The 21994-nt window shown below is 54.2% G+C and overlaps 1 protein-coding gene across 3 annotated transcripts in view; it reads left to right on the top strand.

Moving 5' to 3' along the window:
• Positions 1-21994, top strand: part of ABR (ABR activator of RhoGEF and GTPase) — a 173788-nt gene that overhangs the window by 77110 nt on the left and 74684 nt on the right. For 2 of the 3 annotated variants that reach the window (XM_006734527.3, XM_081806070.1), the window contains exon 2: positions 3814-3998. In XM_006734527.3, the coding sequence (XP_006734590.2) occupies positions 3814-3998 (185 nt within the window). Of the gene's footprint in view, positions 1-3813; positions 3999-16686; positions 17147-21994 lie in introns of those variants that run through there. The other variant, XM_006734528.3, reaches the window with a different exon arrangement.

Here is a 21994-nt window from a genome sequence, read left to right on the forward strand (position 1 = left end):
AAATCAAGAGTCAGATGCTTAACCGAGCTACCCAGGCCCCCCAGGATATAGAACATTTCTATCATTTTGAAAGTTCCCTGTGCCCCTTACAATCAGCTACTATCTCTATTCCAACCCCAGAGGTAACCACTGTTTTCTTTTTTATTTTTAACCATAGAGTAGTTTTGTCTGTTCTAGAACTTCATGTATGTGGAGCCATACAGGATATGCTCCTTGGTGTCTGACTTCTTTTACTTGGCATAATGCCTGAAAGAGTTATTTCTGTTATTGCATGTATCAGTAGTTTGTCCCTTTTTACTGGTGAGCAGTATTCTATTGTAAGGATATTTAAAGAATACCCATTTTCAGGGGCGCCTGAGTGGCTCAGTCGTTAAGCGTCTGCCTTCAGCTCAGGTCATGGTCCCAGGGTCCTGGGATCGAGCCCCACATCGGGCTCTCTGCTCAGCGGGAAGCCTGCTTCTCCCTCTGCCTGCCGCTCCCCCTGCTTGTGTTCCCTCTCTCGCTGTCTCTCTCTCTGTCAAATAAAAAAAAAAAAAAAAAAAAAAAAAAATTTAAAGAATACCCATTTTCAAGGGGTGGGCAGAGACTTAGAGACCAAGGAGACTTAGAAGGAACAGTGAAGGCAGTAGGAAAAGCACCTAGACAGAATGTCAAGGAAAATCATCTGGATCAGTTACAATTAAGTTTGAGTACATGCAACATAAAAGCTAAATAACAGTGGCTTAAATCACGTGAACATTTTTTTTTCTCATGTAAAAGAAGTCTGGGGGCATCTGGCACAGTTTGTTAAGCATATACCTTTGGCTCAGGTCATGATCCCGGGGTCATGGGATCGAGCCCCGTGTCGGGCTCCCTGCTCAGTAGAGAGCCTGCTTCTTCCTCTCCCTCTGCTTCTCCACCCCCTCCCCCACTCATGCTTTCTCTCTCTCTGTGAAATAAATACAATCTTAAAAAAAAAAAAGAAGTCTGGAGGTAGACAGTCCTGGAGTGGTATGGCAGCTCATCATGCCATCACCACCCCAGGCTCCTAGCTTTCTGCTCAGCTAGCTTCAGCGCTGGCTTCAAGCCTCAATGTCACCTCATGGCTTAATATGGCTGCTGGAGCTCCAGCCATTCCATCTGCTTTCCAAACTGGCAATAGAAGGAGAAAACATGGGGGCGGGGCGAGGAGTGGCGTACCTTCCAACTAAACCAATCGTTTTTAGCAGCCTTCCTCAAAGTTTCACACATATCCACTTAACATGTCATTGGCTGGAACTTAATCACGTGGTCCACACCGCTAGGGAAAGTAGTCTTTTAGTTAGCCACTGGGCACACTGCCACTCCAAATACAATTATATTTCTGTTACTAGGAGGGGAAACGGATATTGGCTGTTAAAGCCTCCTCTGCCTTCTCTCTTTGGAGACCTGGCAGCCAAGCCTTTGTATCTGTGGCCTCTCATAAACTGAAGCCTGTACTTGGTAGATTTCCATCCTCCTGAGTCCCCAGGGCTCCTTCCTTCTCTGAGGGTTGGTTTCTCTGTCTTTTCTATAGCTTTTGTATCCCTTTTCCTGGTAAGGGCTCTCCTGGGTCTCTGACTGACTTCCTGGGCTGTTAGTGTTTTACAGAGGGTGGAATGAAAGGGAAAGTATGTAAGAACATTTGCAGAGAGCTCTGTGTGCACTTTCCTCCACTCCTGGGCTGGCACCCCTCCCTCCTGTCTTTGGTCAGCCTCCCCTGACCAGGAGAGCTGTGGAAGTAGACTTCTCTGGAAGTTAGAAACTCAAAGGGAAAAGGATGGCATTCAGAAACAGACAGACAGACCTGGGTTCAGATCCCTTCTGGGCAAATCTTTCTGAGACTCCCTGACCTTGTCTGTAAATTGGGGATGGAAACAATAGCCTTACAGATGTAGCTAGGTTAAGAGGAGTGGGACATGCAGGCCCATGGCTGCCCCTCTGATGAGGACAAATTGGAGCTTATGCGGATCTGGTCCTGTGACCTCTGGGAATATAGGTCAGTGTGCAGGAGAGTCAGCATGGCCTGCTGGAATCTGAACTTTCGGCCAGGTCGGGGTTCACCATAGCTCACCCCCTGGCCTTGACTCCAGGCCCTAACAGGCCAGCCTGGAGCCTCCTGGAGGAGAGATGGCAGGTTAATGTGATGTTTCATTCCCTCCTTACGTGTCTCCAAAATGAGTAGACCTCACCAGACAGCCGGGCCCCCTCACAGTGCCAGACTTGGGCCGACTGGATGCCGCAGCTTCTCTTCCTTCCTTCTGCCCCCTGGAAATAGCAGAATCGGCTCACCCCCGCCAGCCTCATGCATAGGCCCTGTGTCCTCCCGTCAGCGGGCCCTATCTCCGTGTGCATGGCACACACACATTTCAGTGGCTGGATCCTGTGGTTCTTCACATGCATGCCTGTTCTGGGGGGAAAAAATAATAGCTTACATCTTCTGACAGCTCAATGGGCCGTCAGCACAGGGACTGGAGAGAAAGTCAGAGGGAGCAGGTGCAGCAAGCCTGGGGGAAGCTCTCGGCTGCCAAAGGGCCAGATTGGACTGAGTATTGCCATGGCCAGGCGCCCTGGTGACCTGTTAACACCATTCTCAGGCTGCTGGCTGCCCAGGGGCTGGTATGTTGTGACACGAGGAGCCAGGGCACCGTGGAGAATTTGGCTCAAGCCTGAGACCTGAGAGGGACAGTGCATTCCTCTGCTCATTCATTCCCTCCACACACGTTTCCCGAGATCCTGCCGCACGTGGGTTCTGGGCACAGCGATGACTGAGACACCCAGTTCCCGCCACAGGGCCACAGGGACGACTGGGGCAAGGTCAACAGGGGCACTAGAAGGCCACATTGCTGTTGTTCTGAGCCAAGACACCAGGGAGGACAGCCTGGAAGTAGTATCATCTGAGCGGATGATAGGACGAGGCCCAGCCGGCGGGTGAGGGGCCGTGAGAGGGTCGCTCGTGCCGCTGCAGGAGAGACCCCTCCTTGGTGGAACTAGGGGGCCTTTCTGAGGGGCTGTGCCCCCGGGGGCCCAGGCCCGCGTGCCCAGAAGGGGCATCTGTGTGTGGGCTCTGCAGCCTGGTCGGGTTCACGGCAGCTCGACTTCCCTGCAGCCTTTTTTCCCTCACCTCTGAAGGGGGCCTCCACTGAAATTACAGAAGTAAGTGCCAGCTTTTGAGTCTGCTGTTAACCCATGTCCCTGCCAGGCCTCGGGGCCCACCTTCTCGCCCACACTTGGCCAGCCCTGGGCTCCATCGTGCGCAGGGGCCTTGTTCGGAGGAGCGAGGGCTCCCTGGGTGCAGGGCCCAAGCCCTGCACCCCGAAGCCCGCTCTGCCCCCGACACCCGGGATCGGCTCAGTGTACAAATGGTACCCAAGGAGGAGGGGCTCAGGAAGTGACATCGCTTGGCCCGCCCCACCTCCTTATTCCCTATAAAAAGCAAAATGGTGACTCAGAGAGGAGAGTTGGAAGCGTCCTGCCTCCCGCTCTCTCTGTGAATTTTTAGACTTGGAATTAGGCAGGAGGCAAAGGAAACAGCGGCTCAAAATCCGCGACTGACATGCTATTAAGCGGGTGGCAACAGTGGAGCCGCTCCTCCCTGACTCCCAGCAGCCCCTGAGCTGCAGCCGTGGTGCCTGCTGGCGCTCCCCAGCCCCTCACGAGGCCCGGGCCCCCCGTGCAGCCCCCGCCCGGGCCAGGCCGTGCATGCGGCGGCGGGGGGCATGGCAGCCGGGGGTCGCCGCCGGCGCCCACTGCGCTACCAGTCCCTGGCAGCCCTCGTGGAGGACTCTCAGTGGCCTTTCTTGTTCCTTGTCTCAGACTTCAGCTACGGGACAGACGACTACGACGGAGAGGGGAATGAGGAGCAGAAGGGGCCCCCGGAGGGCTCGGAGACCATGCCGTACATCGACGAGTCGCCCACCATGTCACCCCAGCTCAGTGCCCGTGGCCAGGGCGGCGGGGACAGCATCTCCCCCACCCCACCTGAGGGGCTGGCACCTGGGGTAGGTACACCTGCTTTTCCTTCTGGGCTGGAGAAGTGGGGGTTCTAGGAGAGGGGGGCAAGCAGGCATGAGGGTCATGGGCCAGGCTCTGCTTAGGATGCTCCTGGGGGAGCAGGGCTGGGGAAACGTGGACCTGGACGTTCTTCGTGGCCTCGTCATCTCATTCCGGTCCTGGGCCCCTCACAGACTAGGCTCCCCGCCCCCTCCCCACCTGCTGCTCTCTCTGCCACCCCTGCACCTATCTCTGCCTCCTCTACCAGCCATCTGCTTCCCTGGACACCCTCACTTCCTCTCTCAGCTTTCTCTTCCAGCCCCTCTCGAGCAGGATGGGGCCTGGTGAGGGGGGGTGGGAACCGGCTCTTCTCTCTGGGCCAGAGCTGGGCAGGGGCTGCACACCTGACCCGTGGGCTGTAGATGTCCAGATGCCGGCTCAGCAAAGCAAGGCTGGTCTCTGTGCTCTCTGCGGGGTGGAGTGAGCTGCTCCAGCAGCATTCCCTGAAGATCAAGGGCCCCATTCTGCCCTCCTCTGGTGACTCTGGAAGGGAATGAGCCCTAATGGTGTCCCCCTCTCCTCTTGTTGACTGATGGGAGCTCTGCTCCAAAGAGAAGCATTTTACAAGGAATATTAAGTATGTGCTTTGACAGGCTGGGAGGTTTGCAAGCCTTGTAATTAATGCTGTTTCTGGCCGCAGGGCCTGGCTCTGTCTGTGCCCAGCTTGTACGCAGCACCTGAGACAGAGGAGCAAGCGAGACAGAGGGGTTCCTGGGGGCTGTTTTTCTGGAGTTGGAGAGAATCAAAGCCGCTCCTCCATGTGGGGGTGGGGGTGGGGCTTGGAGGGCCTGGTCCTGCTCTGCTCTGTAGAGGGCTTGTCCAGGTGTGTTTTGGGGAGTCCCCTTTTATCCCTCTCATACCCCCGAGGAGCAGTCACTGAGGTGCCTTGGGATACTTGTTCCCCTCCTGAAGGGCCCAGCAATCCCCCCTCCAGCAGGAGGGCTGCCTGGACTCTAGCATTTCTGGAGAACACCCTGCTTCTTTCCCTCGCAGCCTCCTTGGCCACCCTCCACCCCTCTACAGAGCTCTCACCCCCTCTTCGCACACTGGGGTGGTTGTTATAGCCTTTGGCAACAAGGGCCTTGGCAACCAGCTTCCCACTTGGGGGAAGCCACATTGTTGCCATGGCAACAGAGGCCGAGGCAGAGCTTAGTGGCTGCCAGGCATTTCGAGTTTGGAAACGGATGGTGGGGGCAGGTGGGAGGTGGAGGGGACGGCTGAGGTTCAGGACCCGCCCCCCAGCTGGCATTCTGGGATGTTGTCCTGTCCTCCCTAAGGAAGGTGAGAGACCACCGTCTTGGACAGGCAGGGTAGGGTTTTTCTACTGATGAAGGAGGGAGTATTCTGGGACCTGAACTGAGGCCAACCAGGGGAAACAAGGAGAAAACTCTTGCTTCTCATCTCTGCCTTTGGGTCTCTGACCAAACAGAGCTCAGAGGACCCCTGGAGGACTCAGCTGTTACCCACTATGAGCAGGTGCAGGAAGATTCACTGTAGGACCCAACCCAGGGCCAGGAATGCAGGCCAAGAGTTGAGAACGTGCGGCCGAATAGAGCTGCTGATGGAAAGAGAAGCAGCTTTGCTCTTTTCTTCCTCCCTCTCTGCCTTCCTTCTTTCTCCTTGTCCCGTTCCTTCCCTCATCACATGACCCCCTTACTGGAGTGCTTGTCCATTGGTTTTTAGATTCCTTGGTGAAAGGTCCTGTTGGGTGCTTTCTCCAGTGAAACAGGCACAACGGGAGACCCACCCCACCCCACCCCCCTGCCTGGAGGGCAGAGGCTTTGGCGCAGTGACTTTTTTCACTTTGTGGCTGCTCATTTTGTTCGGTGGCTCACGTGGAATAACTTGGTTTGAGGACTTTGAAATCCACAGATGCTACAGTGACAACTGACTAAAGGGCTTGGGGCTTGGGAACCCCAGAATCGATTTTTTTACACCATTCGCTAGAAGACATGTTAGGGTTGGGGAGCATTTACCCAACTTGGGGATCCTGGTGAAGATTTCAGCCCCGTGCACCCCCCTGCCTGCGGGCCTCATCGCCCCCGTGCATCCCCTCCACGCCTGCGGGCCTCCCCTCCTAGAGTCAGTTACATTTCCCCCGCTTTCCGCTGGGTCACTGGCCCCATCTAGTGGACTCTGTAAGTATTGCTGTTTACATTGGGGTGCTGGAGAGAGTTGACACACCCCTTCCTGAGTACTTGGGGGTTGTTTTGGTTAAAAAAAAAAAGAAAACCAAGGTTTCTGCTACTTGGCTCTGTTCATTTGGCTAGGCAGGGCCCCTCCCTGCCAGGCTTCCTGTTGGGGCCTTGGGAACCAAGGGGACTTTTGGACTAAATCAGACAATTGTTCTAGATATTTAGATGTCAGGCCTCTGGCAGCTGAGCATTTCATACCCAAATATACAGCCAACTTGTTCCGGGAAGCCTAAGGTTTGGTCTTTGTATTTGGTCAGGGTTCTCCAGAGAAACAGAACCAATAGGATGCCTATCGGCATCTGCACCTGCATCTAGATTTAGATCTATAGAGAGATTTATGATAAGGAATTGGCGCACTTCGGGGCGCCTGGGTGGCTCAGTCGTTAAGCGTCTGCCTTCAGCTCGGGTCATGATCCCAGGGTGCTGGGACCGAGCCCCACATCGGGCTCCCTGCTCTGCGGGGAGCCTTCTTCTCCCTCTCCCACTCCCCCTGCTTGTGTTCCCTCTCTCATTTTGTCTCTCTGTCAAATAAATAAAATCTTTAAAAAAAAAAAAAAGGAATTGGCGCACTTCATTATGGAGGCCAGGAAGTCCCAAGACCTGCAGACAGCAAGCTAGACACGCAGGAATGATGTATAGTTAGTTCTAGGTTGAGCCTAAAGGCCTGAGAACAGCAGAGCCTGATGGTGTAAGTTGCAGTCTGAAGCCAGCAGGCTCAAAACCCAAGAAGAGTCAGTGTTTCAGGCTGCGTCTAAAGCCTGGAAGAGACTCATGTCTCAGCTCAACTGGCAGGATGAGTTCCCTCTTATTCAGCCTTTTTGTTCTATTTGGGTCTTCAGTGGATTAGATGAGGCCCACCACCCACATTAGGGAGAGTAATGGGCTTTACCCAGTCACCTGATTCAAATGTTAATTTCACTCAGAAATGCGCTCACTGACACACCCAGAATAATTTTGACCAAATATCCGGGTACCCATGGCCCAGTCAGGTTGACACATAAGTGTAACCATTGTAACAGTCTTAATCAGTGCCCAGAGAATGGAAGGAACATGAGCTTTGACTAGATGAATACCTGCTACTCTCTAGTTGTGAGACACTGGACAAGTGTCATAACCCCTCTGAGCCTCACTTTCCTCATCTTTATTTTTTTATTTTATTTTAAGATTTTATTTATTTGAGAGAGAGAGTGCGAAGGGTGGGGCAGAGGGAGATGGAGAGAATCTCATGCAGATTCCATGCTGAGCATGGAGCCCAATGTGGGACTCGATCTCACGACCCTGAGAAAATAACCTGAGCCAAAATCAAGAGTCGGACGCGTAACCGACTGAGCCACCCAGGTGCCCCTTGCTCATCTTTAAATAGGACCAATGACCCGAAGGCTTGTTGAGAAGAGGGACTGAGATAGCTCAGGTAAAGCCCACAGCATTGGGTCTGGCTCATCCTGATGCTCAGTCCTTAGTGACTGGGACCCACAAGACTTTTCTTGACAGCTTTTGAAGCCAAGACCATTGCAAGGACCTAGGCTGATGATATTTGCTAGACAACAACTGAATCTGCTTTTTGCAACCTCCTTTCTGGGGTTGGTAGGTATGGTAACCCAGATGCAGCCAGGTCCCTATAGGGTTGGCAGGATAGACACATACTCCTCACTCCCCAACACACCCCTACGGCCTTGCTCTGCTGCCCTTGTCGTAGATATGCCCCAGCTGTGCAGCCCACAGGCATCGGGGTGAAAGCTGAGGCTCTGCCCTGCAGACCCCTCACGCTCCTCAAGCCCAAGCCGAGCAGATCTCCTTCGTAGGGCCAGGGCCCCATACCCCTGCTGGCTCCATTCAGCTGAGAGTGCCTGCTTTCACCTTGGGAAGGAAGGGCAGGGACTCTTGATCTCAGCTAACAAGTGGGGGCACACTTTCCTCTGCCGGGACCATGGTCTTACAGAAAAGCTTCAGACTCCTGTCTCCCCTCTTGGGAGACGCCGTAAAAAGTGGAAACAAGGCAAAGATCTGGGTGTCCTCTCAGTGCTAGCACTTTCTAGCTGTGTGACTTGAGGGATGTCACTCATCCTGCCTGGGCTCCAGTTTACTGGTCTGTAAAGGGAAGATACTGAGGATTTCCTCCTTCCTGACCTCACAGCCATCGTGAGGTTTCCATGAGACAGTGTTAGGCAGAGCACTTTGCCTAAAGTTTGTACACGTGTGGGTGGGACTGCTCAGTGTCAAACTCATTCTGTAGTTCCTGGAGCAGCCAGAGGCAGTTCAGAGGTTTCGAATAAAAGGCTGAATTGAGGGGTTCAGACTTTAGCTAGCAGGAGAATCCAATGTAAGGGTGGCGGAGCGTTGAACCGATCACCTTTGTCCACCTTTGTCCTCCCCGTCTCCCCCACCCCCTCCTTGTCCTCCTCCTCCTCCCCCTCTCCCTCCCCATCCCCCCTCGCAGCTGCTTATCCTTGCGCTGAGCCTCTCCACTAGTGTTTCCTAGTGCTTTCCTTCCCACGGATGATGCCCCGGCGAGCCGTCCGCCCTCAGGGCTGTGGACTGGTTGCTTCTGTCTCCAGGGCCCCCAGACGCCTCACTGTCCTGCCCTGCTCATGTGGCAGAAACGAAGAGAACGCGTAGAAACACTTTCATAGCACTTACTAAATGTGGGCTGTTACAGCACTTTATAAACACTCGCTCACTTCCCTCACCACGACCCTGTGAGGAAGCCACCACGATTGCCCTGTGTTACAGCTATGGAAACTCAGGTGCGGAGAGGTTACACCACCTACCCAGGGTCCCACAGCTGGTAAGTGGTAGGGTCCTCGTCGTGGCCGCCATCTGTTACCTCCCCCGAGCAGGAGCCTTCGTGCCTCTGTTTTGTCTCTTTCTGGCTGTGTGGCTTTGGGCGACTTGCAGGGTCTTGGTACCCTCAGCTGTAAATGAGGATAAATGCCTCCTATCTGGAAGGACTGCTGCGAGAACCAAGTGACATAGTCCCTTGAAACCGCCTCCTGCCAGCCACACAGAGGACCCGGTCGCTCCCGAGGTGGGAGTGGAATTTGAATCTCTCCTGGGATGTGAACCCCATTCTCCAGAAGGCCCCAGCTCTGATCCTGGCAGCAGTGGCTCAGCTCCCAGTGGAATTCCTGCCTGGTGAAGGCCCCTGCAGGGGGACGGGGTACCACTGTGGAGGATTCACGGGGAAGAGAGGCACAAAGAGGAGAGCCCAGCTGCTGGGAAGGAGGTGACACTGGTCTTGGGCTATTTCTCACTTGGCCACAATCTGCCTTGCCTTCTCCCCAGACCCCACTGGGAGGATGTTCCCCATAAGCCCACCTTGCTAGACACCAAGCCATTGCCAGGAGTTTGTGAGCTAAGGAAGGAGGGAAGTGCTGGGAAATCGAGATAAAGCCACGCTTGGCCCGCTGCATTTGGCATTGGTGGATACTCACCCTTCCTCCCTCCTCAGCCTGGTTTCCTTTGGTAGGACTGTGCTTCCTTCAGCCCTAGGAGCTCACATCATACGACCACTTTCCATAGGAACCATCCATCCAATCTGAACCCCTTGATTTATCTTCTTGGGAGACCCTTTGTCTTGCCCTGTAAGTTTCCATGTCTACTCACTAAGTATTTTCGGAGCAGCCACTTTTTACAAGATATTGTTCCAACTGCTATGGGAATTAGCATGCACAGGGGTTGTCCCCACCCCCCCGCGACACATACACACACACTCTATTTCAAGGCTATCTGTGCAACAGCCTTCAGAGATGTCCAGCATCCCAAGGGAGAAGTCATTGTGACCTCAGGGAGGGGAGTCCGTGGGAGGCGGCCTCAGATAGTGGGTAGTGTTCTGCCTGGGCACTGGTCAGGAAGAACATTCTAGATAAAAAGGGCTGTGTAAGTTCTGAAATGTGGGGAAACCTCTGGAAGTTAGAGAAAAGGATAATGGTCTGCTGGGCATTGGGTTCAATAGAAGAGGTGGGAGGTGAAGCAGGGAGTGAGCTAGGGCCCCCCACTTCTGTGCTCCCCACACCCCACCACCCCTGCCAAAGAAAAGGAGAATAGCTGGTGCCTAACAAGGGCTGACACTTGCCAGGCACTGCCCTACATGTACTAGTCCTCACTGCGACCCTGGAGTTGGTGCTATAACCCCATTTTACAGATGTGGAAACTGAGGTCCTGGAAGTTTGAATCACTTGCTCAGGGTCACACAAATGGCAAGAGGCAGAGTGAGGATTCAAATCCAGAATCTAGGGGAGTTCTTTTTGTTTTTGTTTGTTTTACTGCATAAATAGTGTCATGTACTGGCTGATACCCAACATTTGCTTTATGTAATTAAACTCTGTATATGATTTTTGGAATGACTTCTGTAATAGAAGAGGAAAGGCGGAGGGAGGAGCACAGTTATCAGGAGGATGATGCATCTGATTCCGTCTGTGGCTTTAGTAGACTTTGCCTGCTCCTGGCACTGCCCCTTGGGGTCAGTTCTTATTGGCCCAGAGTCTCCTGGGCTCCAGCAAATCTGGAGGTGGAGCTTCAGCTTTTGCCAAAAAGTTGAGAGGGCCAGGGATTGTCAGAGAGGAGGGAGAAGAGGCTTCCAGCCCAGGATGAGGCCTGGAGGTGAGAAGGTACCTGGCCCATTAAGGGGAAAGTGAGCAGCAGGGACTGTTGTCAACAGTTGGATTGGTTGAGTCATCACAAGGGCCCCACTGCCCTTGTTTGGGCTGACTTGGTGGCTACCTGTGGGCACAGAGTGAGCAATGTTTTAGAAAGAATAATCTGATGTCAGTGGGAGGTATGACTATTAAACAATGGTCACGTCATTCCCTGCTTAAAACCCTCCAGTGCCTTCCCTTTCTCCTAGTGGTAAAATCCAACCTTCAGCAATGCTGCCAATGCCCTGCCTGATCTGACCACTTGATCCCCGCCTACTTCTGCGGCCTCATTACCAACCTCTCAACTAGAATGTGAACTCCAAAATGGAGCTTTGTCAGTTTTGTAACCAGCGTTTGTTCGTGGAAAACTCTAGTGCCTAGAACTGTGCGTGGCTCATAGTAGATGCTCAGTCAATGTTGGTTGAATGATTGAATGCGCACTCGCCACCCAGACTGAACTCATTTCCTTGTGCTCACACAGTCCTGTCTGTCCTTCCCTGCTGCCCCCACTGGCGGGCTAACCCCTGGACATTTTCAGGCATGAGTTTCAATGTCGCCTCCTCCAGAGAACCTTCTATGACTCCCCCTTTGCTGCATCAGCTGCACCTGTCTTGTGACCACAGAGCTCAGTCTACTTTCCCAGTCATAGCACTTGCCACACTTCTTTTTTTAACTTCTTTATTTTCCCTGATTATATCACTGAAAATTCTAACTTTACAGAAATATGTAAGGTAGAAAGTGAAAGTCTCCTAAAGTCTCATCCTATAGACAGAACTTCTGTTAAGAGTTGGTTGTATACTTCTCTTTATTTTTCCATGTGACATATTAGATATATGCTTTTTTTTTTCTTAAATCATACTGGTACTGTTATGCAATTCACTTTCTTTATTTTACTTAATAAGTCTTGGACATTTTGCACATCAGTAAGTGAAGATCTACCTCATTCTTCTTTCTTTATGACTGCATGCATATTTCACTTTACGAATGTGCCATAAGTCACTTAACCATCCCTTTCTGCTAGACATCTGGACTGTTTCTAGTCTTGCACTGGTATAAACATCACTGAAGTGAATATCTTTGTACATAGATCTTGTAGAAATGCCCCTGTAGAAATGTTTTTGCAGAAAAAAATCCCTTAAAGTGGAGTTGCTGGGTTAGAGGGTGTGAACCTTTAAAATCACAATAGATATTTCCATGTTTCCTTTCTGGGAGAGTTGTACCTCAGCCCCATAGTTCTGAAATTGTACCCCACTCCTGGCACTGCCTTGGCTCACAATGGTCAGTCTGTCCCCAAGCCTGTCAGCTCCATGGAGGTAGACATAGTATCCCATTTGTGGCTGCATTATGAATGCCCAGTGCACGGTAGGCAGTTAATAAATACTTATTGATTTAGTGGCTAAGAGAATGAGGATGGAGAATAAGTGTGAGGGGAGGCCATTGGGTTTGGGGAGAGGAAACTATGGGTGACTTTGTGAGTGCGCACTTGGCAAGTGTCAGAAATCTCAGTTGGTTAAGCGTCTGACTTTTGATTTCGGCTCAGGTCATGATCTCAGGGTTGTGAGGTCGAGCCCCACGTCTGGCTCCTTGCTGGGTGTGGAGCCTGCTTAAGATTCTCTCTCTCCCTCTCCCTTTGCTCCTCCCCACCTCCCTCTCTTGAAAAGAAAAGAAAAGCTCAGTCTGTGCCCCTCACCCTCTATAGTGTGGTTCCAGCCTACTTCTCCAAGTTCACCTCCTGCCCCTTTTCTACTCTGTCCTCCCTCTGTGTTTACTTACCAGAAGTTCTCCTTTCTGGCCTTCCTCCCTTTGCCTGCAAACTCTTCCCCTTTTCCAGCCGCTGCTCAGAAGCCACTCTCCTGTGAAGCTTTTCCTCTGAGGCAGGGATAGTGCCTTTGTCCTATGTTCCCACTGTGTTGATCACTGAGGCACTGTCTCTTTTGTTCCTGTGTCTTTCACTTCCTATAGGTTGAGAGCACTCTAATGGCTGGGTCTCCCAGATTTGTGTTTGTAATGCCAGGCCTTCTCTGGGTGTGAGGGAGCAAACGAGTGAACAGATAGATGGATAGGCAAGATCAGGACTCAAAATGGAACATGATCGTGACTGTGTGTAGGGGCAAGATGTTGCAAACTTTGGCTGGGGTGGTGGCTTTACAAGAGGAAAAGAAGGAAGAACCAAAGGGACTCGGTAAAAGGGATGTGGGGCATGAGGGAAGGAAGAGTCGCAAGATGGTGGCCCTGCCAACAGAAGTGGATGAAGCCAGAAGGGGAAGCTGGCTTAGGGAGGGGGAGGGTCATTTGGTCTGGATATGTGGAGTTGAGGGGCTGTTGGCGGGACTTCCAAGTGAGGAGACCCAGCCGACCGTGGAGATGTCACGCTTGGAGCTGAGCAAGATGTTGGAGCTACACATGGTGACGGGCTGCCATTGGCCTGGAAGCCAGAAGGGAGGAGGCCGTCAAGGGTAGAGAGCAGCGGGCTGAGGCCGGGGTCTTGAGTGGGTGACTCCAGTTTACAGGAGGCAGGAGAAAGAAAGGCTGGAGCAGTAAGAGCAGCATTGGCGTGCTCATGGGACCTGAGGGCTTTGAGAAAGTCCAGACTGCAGAGGCTGCGGAGTAGGAGAGGGAGGCTTTGGAATAAGGCTGTTTGGAGACCTTTGGAGCAGGCTGCTTCTCTGGAAGGAGGAGCAGGAACCAGGCTGAAGCAGCAGAGTATGAAGGATGCAGAGAGGAAGCTCAGGTCCAAGGCTGGCTCAGGGCACTTGTGGGGGAAAGGGAGGGAGCATTGCTGGGACTTGTGAGTCACTTCCCCCCTCCCCCCAGGGGGAGGACGGAGGGCCTCGGAGTGGTGTCTGTGTGCCCGATGGTGATGGAAGGGCATTCTAGTTACTCACTGGAATTTCCAGCCGGCTGGGGTGGGGTGGAGCAGAGATGCCTTAGATGTTTAGGGAGCAGCTTCTGAGAGGTTTCAGGGTTTGGGGAAGAAGTAGGTGTTGATCTGGCTTTGCCAGTTAGGGGCGTGGGGAATGAAGATGGGGATACTCCAGGAGACATCCAAGGGTACTTCATGCTCCCTTGGGTGGGGGAAGGGATATAGGAGGGACCCTTGGGCTTTTAGGCCCTTCTCCCGTTCCACCTGCTTGTCTGACCAGTGGGGGCAGTCCTGCCATGAACTTGAAGCTTGCAGGGTAGGAGACAGAAACGCTGGCAGAGAGCCCTGGGCTGGCACGCTTGTGCCCTGGGGAATGCCAGGCCCGGTTGTTCCCAAGCCCTGGGAGCAGCCTTGCCCGCCCAAACCAAATGAGGAATTGTGGCTGAAAGGGCCCTTCAGATGTGCTCCGGCTATTTATAACCCAGCCCAGGCAGACAGGGAAAAACCAGGGACTGAGGGAGGGGGCGGAGTGTAAAGTGGAGTGTGCCTCTGTGGAACCCTGTCAGCCCTGGGGCCCAAGAGCCTACCCCAAATCCCTCAGTCTGTATTTCAGCTTTGGTGACAGGGAGTCAGTGGTGAGGACAGATTCTCTGCTCTAACAGAATGGCAGGAGCCCCATCTCAAACTCAAAGCTTGCACAGAGTTTTCTGGGGGGTTGGGATAAACCATTTCCATTCTTCTCTATTTCCCTCCTCTCTCCTCAACCCTCCACCCAGCTTGGAGGCTCAGTCAGGGGCCCTGTTCTCAGTTGAGGTGCCCAGTGGAAAGGAGAGGCAATGACACCAGGTGGACCCAGGATGGTGCACAGTTGACCTTCCTTTGGAACTCATTTTTTTTTTAAGATTTTATTTATTTATCTGACAGAGACACAGCAAGAGAAGGAACACAAGCCGTGGGGAGTTGGAGAGGGAGAAGCAGGCTTCCTGCTGAGCAGGGAGCCCCATGCGGGGCTCGACCCCAGGATCCTGGGATCATGACCTGAGCTGAAGGCAGCCGCTTAACAACTGAGCCACCCAGGAGCCCCTGGAACTCATTTCCAAAGAGTTTGAGTCCTCCCCGCTGTGGCCGTTACCACCTGACTGGGGATATGACGTGTGCCTAAGGAGGCTGGTGGTAGATACACACACTGATGGGCAGCTCAGACACTGCATCACCAAGAGCCACTCTGACTGGTCCTGGCAACTGTGTATTAGGAAAGAGAATTGTGAGCTAGAAGCATCAGGAAGATTTCAAGGGAATCCCTGGCTGGAGACATTGTTGAGGGGCTGGTCGGAGATTGAGGGGGTTGGCTTGAGTGGGGCTGAAGCTTCAGGGCTCACCACCCAGAGTCCTGAATTTCCACTTGATCTACCCAGGTGGTGGCCCTGATTGTTCAGGTCTACAAAGGGAAGTGGTGGGTTGGTAGTGGGTGACGCTGAATTGGATTCCAAGATGCCAGTTCTGGTGAGGAAATGGGACAGAGGGGATATTCAGGGAAAACCACCACCCCCGCCCCCCAACAACTTCCCTCAAAGAAACAACCAGCTGCAAGAAGGCAGCAACCTTGTCTGTGGGCCTAATTCAGTTCACAGGTGTGTTTCATTCAGACTGCACCATGTTTCATTTTGTTATAATATCATTGATCTGCCACTGTTTTTAAATGGAGAGAGATCAGCTAAGAATCCACATTGCCAACGTCTCTAGGACAATCTGAGATGGGGCAGCCTGAGATGGGGCAGCGTTGCCCCAGCAGCAGTCAGCTGGAGCTGAGTGGTGGCTTTTTCCCTCCACCCGGTGCCTACCTGGCTCGCTTCCACTGATCTTACCTGCACCCTCGTGGCTGCTGGAGTCTGCAACCTTTGCCCTAGGTGTTGTGTGGTGGAAGAGTTTTTCCCAGGGCTTGCCCCTCACCTCCTCCCCGGGGAGAGTAAGACCATGCCCCTCTCTGGCTGGGGCCTACACAGCCACAATGTGGACTTCTCTGTCTGGGTAGATTTGGCTTCTGCCGCTGATGAGGAAGCCAAGGGAAGCAGGCTGGGAGCAGGAAGGGCTGCTGGTGTTACTCGCACCCTCTGCCGTGGGGCGGGCTCCACTGGGCCAAGGCCCCTCTTGAGGTAAAAGAGCCCAAGGAGGTGGGAGTGCTCATCCCAGCAGCATCTGTGAGTAGGAGATGGGGCACCCGCGGCCGTCCAAGGTGGGCCTGCTGCAGAGCCTGGCTGGCACTTTTTGGTTCTGTTGTGGTGAGGCGGCTGAGGCCTCCTTTGCACAAAGCCTTGTTCTCCCAGCCGCAGTGGTGATAGAAACTGTTTTCTCACCAGGCCCTGGCCTCCCCTGCGCAAAGGTGTCAGAACGTGAGGCAGAGATGAGAAGGAGGCTCAGCTTGTGGCCATCCCAAGGTGACAGCGAGGTTTGCCCGGTCCTCCCGGAGGCCGTGCGGGCAGCTGCTCTCCGCTCCTCCCCCTGCCTGCTCGGGCTCTGGCGAGGGGCCGTAAATAAAGCCTGTCTCTGGGAAGCAGACCTCCCCCCGCGCCCGGCCCGTCTGCGGCCTCCTCGCCCCTCCTCCGCGCTCCAGAAGCCTCCGCCAGCCGCCGGCCGGTGACCGCAGAGAGGGAACGGCTCCACCTCGCAAGTCAAGTCGTGCATTTCCTGCGTATTAATAGCAAACGCGAGCCTCCGAGCCCAGAAAGGGCGGGATCTGTGGGGCTGGCGGCGGCGGCGGCGGCGGCGGCGGGGCGGCGGGGCGGCCGGCCGGAGCTCGGGAGCGGCGGCCGGGGAGCGCGGGGCCCCGCCTGCGCCCGGGCCGGCACGCACGGCAGGAAGGGCTGCGGCGGCCGGCGGGGGCGCCTCCTCCTGCTCCGCCGGCGCGCCGCGCGGTCCCTCCAGTCACAGCCCTGCGCTCGCGGCGGCGGCGGCGGCGGCGGCGGCGGCGGGGCGGCCGGAGCGCCGCTTCCCCACTCCCCGGCTGGGGACGCGCGCGAGGCGGCCCGCAGCCCCGGCGCGCGGGAGGGCCGGGAAGCGGCAGCAGGAAAAGGTTCATAATGGAGCCTTTCATCGGGAGCCGGTGGCCGGGTGCCAGGACTGACTCCGGGGAGGCCAGCATGCTGGTTTAGGCCTGCCCTGCACGCTCTTCCCCTCCCTGCCCGCCTGCCTCCCTCCGGGGCGGCGGCGGCAACGGCGGCGGCTGCTGCGTGGACCCCGCTTCCTGTTTGCCCTCCGCGCCTCCGGCTGCCATGGAAGAGGAAGAGGAGGCTATAGGCTTTTTGGACAAGGTTCTGGAGGATGAAGATGTGTTTCTCCTGGAGGAGTGCGAGCTGGGAAGCCCGACCAGCCCCGGCTCAGGGTCCCCCTTCTTGGTGGCGGTGAAGGTGGGAATGTGACACGCCCTGGATGCTTGTCGGGGGAGGGGCAGGGCGAGCCGCTCTGACTGCCCAAGCTGTGTGCGGGCAGAAATGGCTGGTTTGTGCACAAACCTCACGGCTGGGTGGAAGCACCGCGCTCCGGCCCGAGGGGCGGGCGCCTGCCTGCGAGGGGGTGCGAGGGGCCGAGCCCTCTGGCAGCTGCTCCTGGGGGAGAGGGGCAGTGCCTGCCTCCTCCCCCTGGGCCAGTTGTCCTCCGCGCGAGTGGCTGCTGGTTTTCCCCGGGCCAGCTGTGCTGGGGGCTTTCTCTGGCAGTGACATGAGTCACCTGGTGGGCACGGCAGTGGTGTGAGCCTGCTGCCCCAGAGGAGCTGGCCGACTTGAAACCGGGAGGCCATAATTCAGTGTTTCCATGGCAACAGTAGGATAAGTGCACTTGGGAAGTTCGGGCCAAAGGGGCCACTAGCTTCCTCGCCAGGAGACTTCATCAGTCTGGCCTAAGGCGAGAGAACGTGGGGAGAGATTGGGAGCCAGAGGTCACTGAGCTTCCTTGAAGGAAAAGAATTGGGTCAGCTGAAAAGGGGATGATAACAGTTGGCTTCCAGGCAGGAGCCAGGTGGGTAGGCACTTTTCCCAAGGTGGGCGTAGGCAAGAAGCATCTGCGGGGCCCCAGCCCACCCACTCTGGGGCTGTGAACCCTCTCCCCAGCAATGCGCCTGTCCTGTCATAGGAGTTGCCTTGAAGGCGGAGCAGGAGTCTGTGCATCAATCCCCTTTCCTTCTCTTCGTCTCCTCCCCTGGGACCAGTGCTGTCCAGCCCTTCCTTCTTCCTTGCTTTCACGTCGTCGGCCCCCTCCTGAGAGCCCTAACCTCAGCCTTTTGCTCACCTCCTCTCTGTTCTGTGGCCAGAAGGGAAGGCCGGTGGGAATGTATGGCAGGGAGTTTGCAGACTGCAAGCCAGGCTGCCTAGCAGAGTGTCCATCTGTGCCCCCCTCCCTGCCGGGCCTGTCTGCACCCCAGAGGGCGTGGTGCACGGAGCATTGCTGTGGGCAGGAGGCTGCCACTGAGCCTCTCTGGCCTCTTGGTCCCTCCTGTAAGATGGGGATTGCAGCCCTGCCACACCCATGCTACAGTGTGGTTCCAAGGGCGAGCTAATGGAGGTGAAAAACAGACTACAGACCCACAGGAGATGGCTGATGTGCGGTGTCTGGGTGGAGCTCTAGCTGTGGGCCTGGGTGCGGAGGAGAGAGGAGATGTAATGGGAGGCCGGCGGTGGCTAGCATCCCACCCCTGGTTCTCTCATCTGGTGCTAGCTCAGACCACTGGGGTTAAGTCACATCTCCACTAAGCCTGCAGAAGTCCCTGTAGTTAGGGTCTGAGCAACCTCCCCACCAGGAACAGGATGGGGAAAGGTCTGGTAATGAACCAAGAGCACCGGCTGGGAGCTAAGTAGTGTGTGGGATGGGAGGTGTAGGGGGTCCCTAATGGGCCTTCTCTGAGAACCCCTCCCCAGCACAGATGGGGTCCTGTTCATATGCTGCCTTATGGATCCACCCTTACTCTAGACTCTGGCTTATACCTGGGTCTTAGCTCGTATTTCAGTCTGCTCAGAACTCTAGACAATCTGCCTCCTCAATTATGTCCTATTTTCCTCCAGGGCAAGGACCATGTTGTAGTCACTGCTAAACACTGCACAGCTTGGGACATGGCTGGTGTGCAGTGAATTTGTGGAGTGAGCAAGGCTCCGTGGAGCCTGCAAAGGGGGTACCATGTTCCCGGCCTTGTTCTCCTACTCAGAGGTGTTCCAAGGAGGGAGCACACCAATGCCAAGGAGGCCCAGGCACACATCACACCTAAAAACCCTGATCCTCCCAGATCCCTGTGAGCGCCTAGGTGGAGTCTTCCCCTCTTTGCTGCCTTAGTTTTCCTGGACTTGTCTCAGCATGGGGGAAGGGGCCCTCTCTCTTGGCTATTACTTTGCTTCAGGAGTACTTACCTTCAACAGTGGCTGTGTCCCTGAGCATGTGTCCTATAAATCAATCCTGCTTGCAGTGTAATTTCTGAGATGCTTCATCTTCCTGGGGGACAGTGTTGGCGAATTCCAGGCCCCTCGTCTCATCCTGAACACCTCCAGGATGACCTCACTCTCTACCAAGCTTGGTCAGCTGTAGAGGGAGCAGGCAAGCAGGGTGGCTGCAGAGGGGTGGGGAGGAACCTCATTGAGTCATTCAACAAACACTGTCAGGTTGTGTTCTAGTCAAAGCACTCTGCCTGGCACTGAGGAAGAGACAGGATGAACATGGCATGGTGGCATGGTCCTTTCTCACAAAGAGTTCACAGTTCAGGGCAAGGGGACAAGTGCACAGATAATAGGAATAGAACGAGAATGTCCTCAGGGTTCCGATAAAAGGGTAAGAACTTCGGAGGAGAGACCACTTCTGTTTGGGTCAGAGCTGGACCGGGTGCACGTGCGTATGAGCATGTGTGTGTATGCATGTGCGAGGTCAAGGGGCACTTCTGGAGGGTGCGTTCCTGTCCTGGATGGTCTTGGCAGTCTTGCACGATAGCCTCTTCTCAGCCGCTGGTGGGAATCCAAGGTAGTTCTCTTGGCTATTACTTTACTTCAGGAGTACTTACCTTCAACAGTGGCTGTGTCCCTGAGCATGTGTCCTATAAATCAATCCTGCTTGCAGTGTAATTTCTGAGATGCTTCATCTTCCTGGGGGACAGAGGTGGATAGGACAGTGGTTTCCTCCAGAGCTGGGGCTGGAGCTTGCTGTGTCTTTCAACCCAGACTTCCTTTTGAGGAGTTAATTCTCTATTAACTAATAATCACGTTAATACCAATAGCAACACCACCTCCTGGCCTTGAAGTGTTGTATGCTTTCCAAAAATCTTTCATACAATTCTATTTAAAGGTACGAAAGGCTGATTGCGGCCTTGCTATCTAAAAGCTGCTATTTAAAGGAACTCCTTTGTCAGTAATAAAAGTCCTTTTGTAATGCAGATTAGCCCATCAGGTGTTATTCTGTGCCAGTTTTTAATGGATAGTCAGCAACGCCCACATTTGTTTCACCGGCCCCAGTGTCTTCGGCCCCCAGCATGTGGGGGCCGTGATGGCCACGCCTGTGTCCCCCCACCTGTGTCCGGGTGTTTCCTGGAGTGTGGGCCCTACTTAGGATGATTTGAGATGTGATGTGATTTTAGGTGGCACCTAGGTGTATTCTTCGCACTTTAATAGGTTTATATTTTAACGTGTATTAGGAAAAATATGACTTGTATATCTTATGATTTCAAATATAATGCTTGGGAGGCTGGGCTTTTTAAGAAGTCAGTTGTAAAGAACGATATTAAGTAGACAGTAGTGTAAGTGGTATGAATGACAGAACTGTAAAGGTGGGATATGAACACCTGGCCTTTGGAAACACTGCTGGACCTGCCTAAAGCCTCAGACAGCAGGGAGCCTGGAATACAGGGATCCAGCCTACAGGAGAGTGGGCTTTGCCCCCCCCTCCAAATTCTGCTAAGGAAATAGCTGAAGGAGAGCTCCCCAGTACCTAGCGCTAGGACAAGGAGGAATGGCTGGATGTCTCCACGTTGTCTTGGCTCAGAGAGGAGCCACCTGTCCTGATGCTGATGCTTGGCATGGGCACAGCCCCTAGACCCGGTGGCATCTACTCTGCACAGATTCTGCCAGGTGCTCCCTGAAAAGTGGTGTGGCCCATGAGCCGGGTGCAGATCCACTTGGCCGGAGGCTCTGAACAGCAGGTGGCCCTGCCCGTTCAGTCCTCGCTATTGTCTTGGAGGAGGTCACAGTTCCTGGACAGATCGTATCTTGGTTTGGCTTAGGCCCAAACCTTTAGAAGTGTTATATTTAGTCTCTGCACTCTGTAGAAGACCAGGCCAGAGCTAGCTAACCTGACCTTGTAGGTACCGTCCCTGTCAGAGGGGCTCTTGGATTTGGGGGCCTCGAGCTGACAGACTTTCAGCCTAGCAGATTGTGTGAACTTCTGGGAGTGAACCAGCCCGCAGGGGCTGCCATTTCATGAGCCCCACTTGGGGAGGAAGTGGAGACAGTCTGAGTGTCACTCAGAAGGTAGCTTCCCTGTGTTCGGGGACCGACAGGCAGTATGGCACAGACTGTGGGGGCCCTGAACTCTTCGGGGAACTGGCCCTGAGGATTCTTGCATGTGGGCACCACCTCTGGAGGGCTCTCTGGGGGCAGAGACTGTCTCTTTCGCCTTTTCTTTGTATTTGTATTCCCAGTGCCTGGCACATAGTGCTGAATGAATGAATGAATGAATGTCCAGCCCTCGTGTTTTATGAAACAAGAATAGCCCCACAGGATTGAAGAAAATATTGTGAATTTCCAGATAATTCTAAGCCAGGAACATGGGGGTATGAGGAAAGCAAAAAAAAAAAAAGAAAAAGGAAGAGGTTTTTGGTGGTAACTAAGAACAGGCCTCCTGTTGGTAACATGAGCAGAACTTAATTTCACATGCTTAAGCTCTCTACCACCTCCACCCCCATGCCAGCCAAAACTTCGGAGGGAGAGTAGCCCAGAGTGGGACTCTTGGGGGTGACTATTGACTTTTGGGGAGCTCTTTCAAGATTGGACCCTAAGATGGGAGTTTCTTGAGGAGAGGTCTTGCTGAACTGGGCTGTTGCAGGGACTGTCATGGGCTCTGTGCTCACGCCAAGGTGGGGGACAGCGTGGCGGGAGCTGCAGTGACCAGGTCTTCATCCCGGTCCTAGGCCAGCCAGCCCTCCACTTAAGCTCACAGTGTCCCTCAAGTGACTTCCTTTACAAGATGTTTGCCAGGCCCTCAGGTGAATCTTCTGTTGGCAGGGAACAGGA

Source organism: Leptonychotes weddellii, chromosome 15 (genome assembly GCF_054177405.1).
Source record: "Leptonychotes weddellii isolate Sample4059 chromosome 15, ASM5417740v2, whole genome shotgun sequence".
Classification (NCBI taxonomy): Eukaryota; Metazoa; Chordata; class Mammalia; order Carnivora; family Phocidae; genus Leptonychotes; species Leptonychotes weddellii.